The 14611-nt window shown below is 39.6% G+C and overlaps 1 protein-coding gene across 2 annotated transcripts in view; it reads left to right on the top strand.

The window, feature by feature from the left end:
* The window catches only part of KIF4A (kinesin family member 4A), a 138361-nt gene that overhangs the window by 85911 nt on the left and 37839 nt on the right, over positions 1-14611 (top strand). For both annotated transcript variants that reach the window (XM_067024308.1, XM_059050372.2), the window contains 5 exons: positions 3076-3132; positions 4158-4343; positions 10641-10744; positions 11917-12061; positions 12798-12908. In XM_067024308.1, the coding sequence (XP_066880409.1) occupies positions 3076-3132; positions 4158-4343; positions 10641-10744; positions 11917-12061; positions 12798-12908 (603 nt within the window). The remainder of the gene's footprint in view (positions 1-3075; positions 3133-4157; positions 4344-10640; positions 10745-11916; positions 12062-12797; positions 12909-14611) is intronic.

Below are 14611 nucleotides of genomic sequence, written 5' to 3'. Positions count from 1 at the left end.
CATTGTGGCTGAAGTATAGAATGTGTGCTAGAGAATGGCTATCACAAGGTTAAATTTCACCATCTGTAATCGAGGTGAAGCGTCTTATATATGAAAACTTTGTGTGAACTGCCTCAGAATTCAGATAATATAGACTGCAGAACCCTACTGGATTCAAAGTTTATAAGATCAGAAAAGAGTAATCTAGGACATCATTGTTCGTGGCCACCACACCGATCTTAAAGGATTCCACGCCACCTCTTTGAGTCACATGGGAAAGATGAAGAAGGAAACTAATGGAACCAAGTTAACAATATAAGAGACGGCATATCTTCAGTGAGGATCTGGCAGTATGACTGGTGCCTGGCATGACTGTGGAGGAAGTTGCTAGTGGTGGCTGGCTCAGAGGAACTCTAGAGAATTGCTGTGTCTGTCACTAAAATTCACTTGGCATGCTCAGCAGGAGGGTGCTAAAGATTGCCACAAGCTGATAAAATCCCTGGCTTCCATCCACCATCATGGTCAGGTAGAGTAAACCCTTTTACCCTGGGCTCCTGCTGGACTCTTGAATCAGAGTTCTCTGTGTCTATTGTTTGGAGACCCTCCCAGCTACATATTTTTGGGGAAATACACAACAATGTATCCTGTGGCTTTTATTGAGACTCACTACACTGAAAGCAGAATGTTTTATTTATTTTTTTAAAAATTTTGTTTGTTTGTTTTTTTTGCGGTACCCGGGACTCTCACTGTTGTGGCCTCTCCCGTTGCGGAGCATAGGCTCCGGACGCGCAGGCTCAGTGGCCATGGCTCACGGGCCCAGCCGCTCCGCGGCATGTGGGATTTTCCCGGACTGGGGCACGAACCCGTGTCCCCTGCATTGGCAGGCGGACTCTCAACCACTGCGCCACCAGGGAAGCCCCAGAATGTTTTAAATGTAAGTGCTTGTGCCCTTCATTCTGGATTAAAACTATTTTTATTATAAGTGATGGTTGAACACCCTCTTTTCAGTTATGAAGGCAACCATTGTTCCTGGACCTTTCTCCTAGGGCTTTAAGTGCTAAACTGTACTATTTCTTCCTTTAAAATATAATTCAGGCAAACCTTGTTGCAGTTACCTGTGAGGAAATTCGTGCAGTCCTTTCAGTTCCCACAAAATCAAATTTTTTTTTGTTTTTACCCCTTCCTCCAAGACCAGTTCCATAAAAAGCTTTTTGCATGCCCAGTAATGCTATTGCCTACAGCCTACAAGCACAAACTTCATTTTGGGGTATTACTGGTTAATGTAGCTCAAAATACCTGTTCCCATAATTGTCCAGTTCCCCTGACCATCACCTTCAGCAAATCATGTCTTTTTATTACAAGAGGTTCTCAGTAGCCTTAGAATTAGGGAGAAAGAGGCTGTTAGATTGAAATAAATCCTATTGTTATATATTTACATTTAGGATTATAAAGGCATAATCCTGCCATGTTCATGTAGAACGTGTCACCAAAGCTTAAACCTTAGCATTGTGAAATTTCATTGGGCCAAAAGGTAAACCCACAGTAACAACATGTCTTCTTCAGGGCATGTTGAATTGGATCTACTTGGATCCTGACCTTCTGGAAGGTCCTAGAAAAAGTCTCCAAAAGCCAGTGTCATAGGCCCTACTAATCTAGGATAGGCCTGTAACTAGTCCTTTTACTGAGACTTACTGGGAGAGAGAAAAGGGTAACCATTAACCTATAATATATTGAAGTGCTCTGTTTTTTAAGAAGGATTTAGTATGTCCTGCCCTTGGAGAATCACCAGTAGTGTAAATCATGATGAGAAAGGATGTAGGAATACTGGGGCTTCCTTTGAATTCTCTTTGAGTCTCACTGGTTAGAAATTTCTGGGCAGAATAAGGGAAATGCTTTACAAACAGCATTTACTAAGGGCCTTTTTTTTTTTTGGCCACACTGTGTGGCATGCAGGATCTTAGTTCCCCGACCAGAGATCGAACCCGTGCCCCCTGCACTGGGAGCATGGAGTCTTAACCACTGGACCACCAGGGAAGTCCCATTAAGGGCCTCTTTCACTTCTTGCCTTAAAGGTACTAAGATTCAAGTTTCAATAACTATGTAATGTTTCACTGGGCTGGTGCCAAGACTCCATGTGCTAACCCTAAATTCTTGCCTTGCTATTGAGCCAATAGCTCTTTCATCTATGACCTTAATCATGTGACATCCTGGAAATAATCCTTTCTTCCCAGGGCTTTGCAGAATCACTTAAACAGAAGTGGTAATCTTTATGTTGCAATGCCAAATAAAGCCTAAATTCCAGTGGGGAGAACAGAGCTTGCTCATATGAGAGCCTATAAATAAATTAGTCCTAATAAGTGGTTTTAGGTTTCCCTTTTAGGTGGTTGTTGTTCTAATGCCCAAAAAAGGAATGTGCCCTTCTCTGGGAGGGAATCAGTGCTTACCCTTTCCCTTCAACTAACCACTACCTGAAGTAGCTGCATATGATTGGTTCCTATGTATATGAGGGACAGAGTCTAAAGTGTGTCTGACTTCATGAGCACATTTTTCTGGGGCATTCACCTGTGGCGTTTATTTCCTTGTAGAGTGGGCTCTTGCTACCTTGACTGGATATAAGATAAAAATCAAAAATAATCCTTCATCCTATTCACTTTTCTGCTGCATTGCCTTTATTTGCTATGTCTGGTCTTAGGATGGTATGTCCATGAGAACTGGCTAGACCTGTACATTATAGAGGTAGACTTAGTGGTAAAAAAAATAGAAAAAGAAAGGGTAGAGTCTATAAAGTGGATTGAACTTTGGCCTGCTGGAATGGCTGTTTCACTCTAGCCCAGTGAAATCTGGCAGAGCAGGAGAGGTACAATAAATATGTCAGTGGCCACATGACCCTATTTTTACGAAGACTGCACAATCAACCTTTATAAAGAAGACAGACCCTTGAGGGATGGGAAGTGGAAATGTGGTTGTTGGGGTATATGTGACTACAGAATTGGTCCAACACCTTAAATGGTCTCTATATACACTTGAAAACAACTAAATAACCCATATAAAACCCACTAGTAAGCTCCTAAACTGAGACATCATTTCTCTTTGCAGGATGAAACTGCTGCTTGTATGGCTGCAGCCATTGATACTGCAGTGCAACCAGAAGTGGTAAGTAATTGGCCCTTTGTGTAGAACCAGGAGCTTTAACTGTGCCATTTCTTATGATTTATCACTCACCTGAGGAAGAGACTCCCTGATTGCTACCATCCTCCATAGAATGCCTTGGAAATCCAGAAATCTTGAGTGTAAACCTCAGTTAACTATAAAATCCCTAACTTGGATAGTATCTCCCTCTAATAGTATAACTGCTAATGGGTAGCAGAGCTTCTCAGGGATGCCACTTTCCATATTTGCAGTCTGGCTTACTGATTTCTTATTAGATGCTAGTATTCTGCATCAACTGTCTAGCACATTAAGACGAAGAAGAAAACAAATTAGGAAATTATGGCAAAGTCGAAAAAAGCATTAGAGAAGAAATGGAAGAAAATTTTTTCTCAGCATACGTTTATGTGGATGCAGTAGTTAAGGGCTAAAAGAACCAAGGAAAATATTTTGAGCATTCAAGTTGCAAGAATAGATAAAATGTGTTAGATATTGGCTGAAGGCTATAGAGCAGAGTCAGAATGAAATGATGGACAGTGGTTTGCTTGAGACAGCTTTTTCTCCCTAAAACAAATATATGTTGGTATTTTTTATATTCTGAAAGAAGAAAGATAGGAGGTAATCAGGTGCCAGAGGTCAGCTCTATGAGAATAAATGAAGCCTCTTCTCCATTTCCACCATTACCAAAGTGCCATTGTCAGATCCCTCTCTTCTCTAATAAGGTGAACGTAAGAAGTATTGGCCAGACGCATAAAGGAAAGAGCAAGAAACTTGGTTCACTCTAAAAGAATCAGTTAAAGGATATAAGAAATAAGGTTCCTATGAGAGCAGAGAAATAGGTTAGCACAATTTACTTCTGATGTTTAAAGCAAATGTTTGAGAAGCTACAGTTTTAAAAGAACAGAGGTACTTTAAAAAAAAGGAACAGAGGTACTGATAATGGAGAAGTGGCTGTGAGACTTGATGAAACAGTGCCTAAGGAACTCCAATTGCTTGTTCCTCTCACAAATCATTATCCTGATCTTTTCCAGCAAGTGGAAATCAGTCCAGGGAGCAGAAGGTCTTCTGATGCTTTCACCACTCAGCATGCTCTACGTCAAGCTCAGATGTCTAAGGAGCTGGTTGAGTTGAATAAAGCCCTTGCACTGAAAGAGGCCCTAGCCAAGAAAATGACTCAGAATGACAGCCAACTACAGCCTATTGAGTTCCAGTACCAGGTACAGTATTTACTAGGGCACGTAATGTTCATGTCTACCATCTCTCTTTAGTAGTATGGGAAGAAAGCAGGCACACCGTTTTTGATGATGACAAGGCAACATAATGTGCACAGTACAACTGGAGTTGTACTGCTGGTTAAAAAAAGGATACATTCAGTATAAAGAAACTGTAATTTTCTTTCATTTAATCTAATACCTTGCTTATGCAACAGGTATTTAATAAATAGTTAGATAATGTTATAATAAATGTGGTCCCTACTTGTAGAGAATTTTTTTTTTTTTTTGCGGTACACGGGCCTCTCACCATTGTGGCCTCTCCCGTTGCGGAGCACAGGCTGCGGACGCGCAGGCTTAGCGGCCATGGCTCACAGGCCTAGCCACTCCACGGCATGTGAGATCTTCCCAAACCGGGACACAAACCCGTGTCCCCTGCATCGGCAGGCAGACTCTCAACCACTGCGCCACCAGGGAAGCCCAGAGAAATTTTGTTCTAATAACTATGCTGGGATTCTAAGAAAGGTACATCTCTTAGTAGACAGTCTGGGTTATAGTGAGGATTATGAAGACACTTGTAGTGGATGTCACATGACTTGGCAAATGGCTAAACTGCTTTTCCTAGTGGTAGTCCTAAGTGGCCCTTGCTAATTAATAATCAGGTCTTTACTTAAAGACAAGTCTTGGGCTTTTAGGTTGTCCACAAGGTTACCCTTGCTCCAGACCTTATTTTCCCCTGTAGCCCGGTATTTCCCATACACAAAGGGATGTTAGCAGAACCGGTAGGGGGAAGGGTGGATTGCTTTCCCATTCAGCTATGTCCTACCATCCCCCAAGTCCTATATGCTGTTCTCGACAAATCCCTGTATTACTCATACATTTCTACCACCAGTTCCCCTAAGTTTTCAGAGTAAAAACAAGAAAAGTGTTTCTCCTAAGTAATTTTCACCATTTTTTTTCCATAGGGCAGAAGTTGCTTCCAAAATAACTGAGTTGCCAATAGAGGTGTTATTTCCTTTTTGTTATCACAGTCTTAACTTTTTTGAAAGTTACTTTTTATTTATATCACACAAATGCATGTATATCATTTTTACAGGTCAAATAGTACAATGCTCAGAAAAATAAAAGCAATCTCCTGCCCTACTACCTTCTCCCTTATTCCATAGGCTTATAGTTTAAGTTCTTTAAGCTGTTTCTTATGACATTTACCTCCAGATTTCTAGATAAGAGTTGGTAGTATAATTATGTTACTTTAAAATTTTTGGACATTTTCAATTGACTTCCCACTATGGGAGATGGGAATATAGCTCTTTTATACATCCCCCCATGCACACTGCCTCACCTCTATCTTTCAAAATGGTTATATCACACTTTTTGATTAAATGAATATTTAGTGTTTAAATTTTATGATTATGTAAGTTTTATAACTGAGCTGCATAGTATACTATGATTCCATTTCCTTTCTTATACAGCCTTTTGCATTTCCTGAAGTTAATTTTGGGAGTTCCCTGGCGGTCCAGTGGTTGGGACTGGGGGCTTTCACTGCTGTGGGCCCGGGTCCAATCCCTGGTCGGGGAACTAAGATCCCTCAAGCCATGTAGCACAGCCAAAAATAATAATAATAATCACAATAGTAATAATAATCTCATTTTTTCATTTACTTAGTCTGCTATTTACATGTCAAAAATTTATCTCCAAACTTCTTAACAGAATTATAAAGCTCCTCTCAGCAGTCAAACATACCAGGTAATTTATCAATCCATTTCTTTCTTGAAGACAACCCTCTTGGAATCTTTTGTTCTGGTTTACTTTCTCTAGGCCTACTGCCCAGCCATCAGCCTGGGACCATCGTCCTGGGAACCTGCATCACTTCTCGTCTCTGTGTTGAAACCGATTCCATGTCTTCCTCATTCTTGGGTTACTCCTTTGTGTTGGTGGAGTACAACCCAAACAGCCTTCTGAGAAAGTGTACATGAAAGGAAAATGTTCTAAACCATTGCATGCCTGAAAATAACTTTTTGTTGTGGTGGTGGTGGTGGTGATGGTGGTGTTTCTTACACTTGTTAGTTTGGCTGAGTTTAGAATTCTACAGTGGAAATCGTTTTTCTTCAGAATTTTGAAGGCTTTGCTCCATGGTCTTCTATTCCCAATGTTGCTGTTTAGAAGTCCATTATAATTCCTGATTCTTTTTATTTGACCTGTATTTTCCTCCCCTCTGGCAACTTTCAGGATCTTTTCTTTGTCCCCAAATATTCTTTAATTTCACAATCATGTGCTTTGGTGTGGATCTGTTCTCACTTATTGTGCTTGGTGCTTGGTGGGTCCTTTCAATCTAGAAACTTGTATTCTTCTTTAGTGGGAAGTTTTCTTGTATTATTTCTTTAATAATGCCCATCTCTCTATTTTCTTTGTTGTTTCTTTTCTTTTTTTTTTAGTAAATTTATTTATATTTTGGGCTACATTGGGTCTTCGTTGCTGCACATGGGCTTTCTCTAGTTGCGGCAAGCGGGGGCTACTCTTCACTGCGGTGTGCGGGCTTCTCATTACGGTGGCTTCTCTTGTTGTGGAGCACAGGCTCTAGGCGCACGGGCTTCAGTAGTTGTGCATGTGGGCTCAGTAGTTGTGGCTCACAGGCTCTAGAGTGCAGGCTCAGTAGTTGTGGTGCATGGGCTTAGTTGCTCCATGGCATGTGGGATCTTCCTGGACCAGGGATCGAACCCCTGTCCCCTGCATTGGCAGGCAGATTCTTAACCACTATGCCACCAGGGAAGTCCCTGTTTTTCCTTTTCTTGCACTCCACTTAGTCAGATATTGGATCTCTTAGATTTAGTCTCTGCTTTTCTTATCTCCTCTCTCCTATTTTCTATTTCTTTGTCTTTTTATTCCATTCTCTGGGAGATTTCCTTGCACTCCTTCTGGTGAATTTTTTTATTTGCCTATTTCTAAGATTTTTTAAAATCCTCTAATTGTTCCTTTTTATAGTCTTCTCTTCTTTTTTTTCATGGATGCAGTGCTCATCTCTAAGGATAGAAATTAAATTTTGTTGAAGTTTTCTTCTTCCTGCCTTGCCTCTGTTTCATTCAAATTCCTTTCTTTAGTGTGTTTGATTTGGTCTTTCATGTAAGAAGCTTTCTTCAAATTTCCAGTGATCATTAGTTGTCCATTCATATTTAACAGTGAGACACTAATAGCCAATAGGAAGTTCTGTATGCATAGGTTTCTCTGGGCTGGTCAGTTTCCAATAAAGAAATCTTTCATTTTCCTGCCTGGAGTTGTGTGGGGAGAGTAGTAATATGCCCTATTTCTGGTAACTCAGAGGAAATAAGGGAGTTGAAGTCTCTCCAGTTATATACAGACTTTTATTTAATCCCCTATCAGTAGTATGTTACTTTATCCCTGCCTTTTGCTGTGTCTGCTGCCTATGAGTCCAGCCTGTCAGGTTCAGCCCCTCCAGAGAGGAAACCTCCTCTCCTCATTGTGGTGCTATGGTACAAATTGGCTTATTACTTCTTGACATTTGTCCTATAGGAGTCATAGTTTAGCTTTTCCTACTCTAATTCAGTTACCACTTATCCAACTATTTTCCTCATCCAAAAAAGTTTGTTTATATCTCTTGACTGCTCTCTTCATCCTTGTTGATTTATACCCTTTTGGGAGGTCATTTTAGTGGATTTTCAGGAGAGAGCAAGTTAAATACATAGCTCAATCCTCCATACTAACAGGACATAAAATGAAGCCTTTTTTAGGTTGAACTTTGGCCTTTCCAGGATAAATGAAGGATTAACGATAAGGCTGAGAAATTATTCCTCTCTTCTTATACTCTTGCCTAGAAATGCAGGGACATATGTTCCCCCAGTGTACATCTAACCCTATGAGGGGGTGCTAGTAATGATCTATAGCTATAGCTGTAGTTAGATAACTTGTCCTTTTTTTCCCCTTGGAATCAAATATGCTTGAGCTTCCAAACCTTAAAGTTAAAAGGAAATAAATTCTTAATGTTAACGGTACCTTTTAATCACATGTAAATGTCTCTCTTTTTCTAAAAAATAAAGGTAGTTTTTTGTTCTAAACAATATTTTTCCTATCATTGTAAAGAATTGCTATAGAAAAATCTGAGGAGGTATAAGTTCTTGTTAGTGAAGACTACCATGAATTATAATAGCCCAGGGGTCAAATATTTGAATAATTTCCCTTGTGGAGCCAGTGAGACTATTAACTGAATGTGGCATACATAGTGAAAAGATACTATTTTTTTACCCATCCCATTGGCAAAAATTTTGAAGTGTAGCAATATCAAATGTTGACCAGGGTGCAGGGAAATAAGTACTCTCATACATAGCTAGCGAGAGTGTAAATTGGAATAACCACTTTGGGGACAATTTGGCAGTATATATTAAAATTGGAAATGTGTACCCCCATGACCCTGTAATTCCACCTCTAACCCTAGAAAAACCTTGCACGTGTGCACAGAAGGCATGTACAAGAATGTTTCATTATGGCAACAAAACAATGAGATAGATCTGTATGCACTGATATAAATAAATCTCCAAGACCAAGTTTTAAAAAAAAGGCAAGTTACAGAATATTATCTACATATAATGTAACTCTGTTTATCTTTAACATATTTCAGTAAGTACACACATACACATACATATATGCACGTGTGTGTATATATATTGTTTTTAAATCTATTTATTTACATATATTATTATATATTCTAGGCATTTGCCACAATATATTTAGTAAATACACACACACAGCATTTATATTTCTATGTAAATGTCTAGAATATGTACATGTCCATATACATAGTATATAAGTGTCTAGGAAAAAATGTCTGGAAGATCTGAACCAAGCTGATGGCAATGGTTACTTCTGGGGAGAGGACTGGAATTTTGGCAGGGATGGGGCAGTCAAGGGAACTTGCCCTTTATATGTATTATCTGGATTATTTTTTACAAGAATATTTTCATGTGTTACTTTACACATACACACACACGTTATTGCCAGTTTAAATATACAGGGTATATAAAGCAGTGAGATTGGTCTTCATTAATTAGATTGAAATGACTAAAATTATACTTCATGGAAAATAGCTCTTGCCTATTTAGATACAGCCCCACCTAACCTGCCTCTGCTTCTTTTTGTCATTTCAGTACTGGTCTAAGGCCCTCGTATAATCTTCTTGGCTACCAACCACTCATTCAGCCAGTTTCCTTTAATCTTTTTTTGGTTATGAGAACAGGAAGGAATCTCTTCATTGAGTTTTCCCAATCTTGGAAAAACTACCAAATTTCAGTTTCTAGAATTTGTTTTCTAAGTGCATGCAGAACTGCAGTTGCTATTGAATGCATACATTTGAAAGTCCAGAATATAATAAGAATGTTTGTGCAGCTCTTTACAGTTTACAAAATATCTTTACTTTTTGTCTTATTCAGTCTTCCCAACAACCCTGTGAGGTAGATGGTGTTAGTTGTTTACATAGATAGGAAAACTCTCGGGGGTCCCCAAGACCACCCCCAGGTTCAACGATTCACCAGGAGGACTCACAGGACTCAGTGTAAGATTTATTACAGTGGAAATATACAAAACAAAATCAGCAAAGGTAAAGAGCACATGGGGCAAGGTCTGAAGGAAACCAGGTGCAAGCTTCCAAGAGTCTTCTTCTGATGGAGTCACATAGTATATACTTAATTCCTCCAGCAATAGGTTTTGACAACATGTGTGAAATGTTGTCTATCAGGGAAGCTCCCCCGAGCCTAGGAGTCCAGGATTGTTAGCAGGGGTAATTCATGTAGGCATTCTCTGCCTAGCACATACAAAAATTCTAGATTCCCAGAAGGAAAGCATGTGTTCAGGATAAATCACTGTTTGTACAGTTTAGGCATAATGAGCCACTCTTATCAGTTAGAAGATGGTGGGAATTCTACCAATATCCAAGATCCCAGACACGAGCCGAGGTTCAACTTGCAAGCCAGGTCTGTTTTTAGGATGTCAGTCTCAGGCCTGCCACATTAACTCTTGTTTGCATAGAAACTAAGGCTAAAAGAGATGAAATGGCTTTCTTTAAGTTATTTAGATAGGATGTGCTGGACTCAAGGTTTAAACCCAGGCCTTTGGATTCCAAGTTCGTACTTTTCCCACTACATAACTTCATTCTCCATCAAATCAAGTACAAATGCTTTTAGTGTGCAATCAAAGTGGTAAAGTTGAATGCCTAGTTCCTTAAGACATGAGATGTTGAAGTGATTTTCTTGCTTTGCCTTGTAATGCTTTCTTTCTCTCGACCTGTAACATTTCTAGGATAACATAAAAAATCTAGAATTGGAAGTCATCAATCTGCAAAAGGAAAAAGAAGAATTGGTTCTTGAACTGCAGACAACAAAGAAGGATGTCAACCAAGCCAAGTAAGAAAAAAGTCAATACTATTATTTCAAGTCCCAAACTGTGTGTGAAGAGCCATAGACAAAACAGAGAAGTGAAAGAGCCATTTCTGGCCCCTACAGGATTTAAACCTAATTATGGAGAGGAGACCTAAAACAAAAGAAACGCTAAGGAACTGAGATTTTAAATACCATCTCAAGGTGACAGTAAAATAATGCCATAACACAGCATATGATTAACAGGCAAATAAATTTCTTAGGCAGTAATGGCTCTAAGAGTTCAGAGGCAGGAGATATCATTTCAGGCTGGCATGATCAAGGAAAGCTTTCTAAGAAGTTAGCATTTGATCTGTATTTTGAAAGATTATCAGATCTACCAGACAGCAAGTTTCTTTGTCCCTGTGCTGATGGTAAATTAGTTTGTGAATAGAATTAATATTCAGGCTAGCAAATAAAAAATCAATCTAGTCATCCCTTAGCCAGTTAAGAATAAAACCAAGACAAATTACCAGAATATCCTATACTCCCTTAGACCTTTGCCTTTATTGGCTATTCTACCTTCTTTTTACTTAGTGATTCTGTTATATCTCTCTATAGTATCTAAAGTTCATGTTCTTAAAAGTTATGTTGAATGTTTACTTTCTATCTCAGACTTGTGTAACAATCATCGGAATTATTCCTTACACTCAAGTGAAGTGAAAATGCCTTCAAAGAACCATCCTTTTAACGCAGAGTGGTGAGAGAGTAGTGTATTGAGGCAGCTACATTGTTATTTCGCAAAAAATTTCCTTTAATCTTTTTTTTTTTTTTTTTCGGCATGTGGGCCTCTCACTGTTGTGGCCTCTCCTGTTGTGGAGCACAGGCTCCAGACGGGCAGGCTCAGTGGCCATGGCTTACAGGCCCAGCCACTCCACGGCATGTGGGATCTTCCCGGACCGGGGCACAAACCCGTGTCCCCTGCATCAGCAGGCGGACTCTCAACCACTGCGCCACCAGGGAAGCCCTCCTTTACTCTTTAGCTCCCAGTGTTGAGATGGTTTTGGTTGTTTGAGTGGGATTCATTATTTAAAGATGGCTATGTGACTGGTCGCCTATTTTATATATATCAAGGTTGTGAACCTGGGAGTCTAATATTATGTCTTTTGGAGTCAGACTTTGCTGCTGCTAGTCCTCATTCCTACAACATCTGTGTTTAGGTTGAGTGAGCGCCGCCGGAAACGTCTCCAGGAGCTAGAGGGTCAGATAGCTGATCTGAAGAAGAAACTGAATGAGCAGTCTAAACTTCTGAAGCTGAAAGAATCCACAGAGCATACCGTCTCCAAACTGAACCAGGAAATACGGGTAATAAACTCTCATCCTTGCATTTACCCTATAGAAACTTACAAACATAGGTGTTTTATTTAGAATTAAACTACAGAGGTGTTTTCAGGTGAGAAAATAGCAGGCAGGGCCCATCATTTCAAGTGTTTGAATCTCTACAAATGTCCCTTTTGTAGGACATTTTGCTAGCCATCTAGAATCTGAATAACAGAACTCTGCTTTGACATTCAGAGTTTTAATGTTAGATTCTCTGAAACCAAAGGGCAAGGATACCTTAATATTTAGTGGTGACATTCTGACCACTTTCCATGATCATGTGGAATAATTTTGCAAAGTGGTTGCAAAACAACAGACACCTAGATACAATTTTCGGTCATTGAATGTTCAACTTCTGACATCTACAAAGTGGTGGTTACAGGTCATTGTACTGAAACTATTCGAATACAGTGGTTGCTAGGTAGATTTGTCCTTGAGACTTAGTAGATACTTCCTTGAAATTTCATTTATATGCAGTGAATTTAGGGCTGGATTTAGCTTGTAGATACATTTTTTCTATTATTTCTTCAGAGCATTCATTTGTATAGTCTATGCAAGCATAGCAAGTGGTATTGCAAACGTAATCAGAAAATCTGTTGGCAGGCTTCTCAGCTCAACTCTGGATTTTTTTCTCTCTTCTTAATGGTTAGTCTATCCATCTGTACATCAGCCCAGAATAAGTGCAGATGACTACTATTCGTGCTGGTTTTTGTTTCTACAGATGATGAAAAACCAGCGGGTACAGTTAATGCGTCAGATGAAAGAGGATGCTGAGAGGTTTAGACAGTGGAAGCAACAAAAAGACAAAGAAGTAATCCAGTTAAAAGAACGGGTAAGTAACTACAATTTCTCAAAGTCCTACCTAATGAACCCTTTTCTGGGCTGACTAACATTAAAGCTTCTCTTCAAACAGCTGGTATCTCTAAACATATGATACATTCATGAATTTAACAACTTTTTATTAAATGTCTACTACATGCAAGATACTATCCACTAGATACCATGGAAGATAGAAAGATGAGTAGTATATGTGTTTTGCTCTTGAAGACTGTCTTGTCTAAAGGGGAAAATGAGACATAAGCATGATTTTCTTCAATACAAGAAATAAAGAGACTTGTGCTTTACAAATAATCTAAAATACCAATGTAATTAAGAAAGGGAAGCACACTTCCAGTTGGACTGAAAAGACCTTGAACAATAGAGAGGATTTTTTTTTAACATCTTTATTTGAGTATAACTGTTTTACAATAGTGTGTTAGTTTCTCCTTTACAACAAAGTAAATCAGTTATACATATACATATGTTCCCATAACTCTTCCCTCTTGTGTCACCCTCCCTCCCACCCTCCCTATCCCACCCCTCTAGGTGGTCACAAAGCACAGAGGTGAACTCCCTGTGCTATGCTGCAGCTTCCCACTAGCTATCTAATTTACATTTGGTAGTGTGTATATGTCCCTGCCACTCTCTCACATCGTCACAGCTTACCCATCCCCCTCCCCATATCCTCAAGTCCATGCTCTAGTAGGTCTATGTTTTATTCCCATCCTACCACTAATCTCTTCATGACATTTTTTTTTTAGATTCCATATATATGTGTTAGCATACGGTATTTGTTTTTATCCTTCTGACTTACTTCACTCTGTATGACAGATTCCAGGTCTATCCACCTCATTACAAATAACTCAGTTTCATTTCTTTTTATGGCTGAGTAATATTCCATTGTATATATGTGCCACATCTTCCTTATCCATTCATCTGTTGATGGACACTTAGGTTGCTTCCATGTCCTGGCTATCGTAAATAGAGCTGCAATAAACATTTTGGTACATGACTCTTTTTTTTTTTTTTTTTTTTTTTTGCGGTACGCGGGCCTCTCACTGTTGTGGCCCCTCCCGCTGCGGAGCACAGGCTCCGGACACGCAGGCTCAGCGGCCATGGCTCACGGGCCCAGCTGCTCCGCGGCACGTGGGATCTTCCCGGACCGGGGCACGAACCCGCATCCCCTGCACCAGCAGGCGGACTCCCAACCACTGCGCCACCAGGGAAGCCCCATGACTCTTTTTGAATTATGGTTTTCTCAGGGTGAGAGGATTTTGATAGAGATAAATACAGGCATTCCAGATAAATGGAAGAGCAGGAACAAAGACACAGAGATGACAACTTTGTAGGAATATTCAAGGAATAGCGAATGATCCAGGTGGGATGAAAGATAGCAGGAGAAGATTCCATTGGAAAGACAAGTTGAATATGGATTGTTAAAGATCTAGGAAGTTTGAACTGTATTTTGTTAGCAGTGTAAAATTTTTAAGTTTTTTGAGAAACAAAGTGCTATCAGCAAAGTACTGCTTTCCAAAGATACATATGGGAGTCAGGAGTAGAACAAACTGAAGTATTGAGAAACTGGAGGCCAGAACACAAGTTAAGCAGATATTGCATCATCCAGAAAGATAATAAGGGCTTGAATTAGAGTAGTAACAATGTTCTTGGAAAGCACACTGGAAAGGACATTAATTTGGGGTAATTTTTAGCATTGGC

This window comes from Kogia breviceps, chromosome X (genome assembly GCF_026419965.1).
Source record: "Kogia breviceps isolate mKogBre1 chromosome X, mKogBre1 haplotype 1, whole genome shotgun sequence".
Taxonomy (NCBI): domain Eukaryota; kingdom Metazoa; phylum Chordata; class Mammalia; order Artiodactyla; family Physeteridae; genus Kogia; species Kogia breviceps.
The sequence above is the reverse complement of the archived record's forward strand: the minus strand, read 5'-3'. Positions and strand labels throughout refer to the sequence as shown.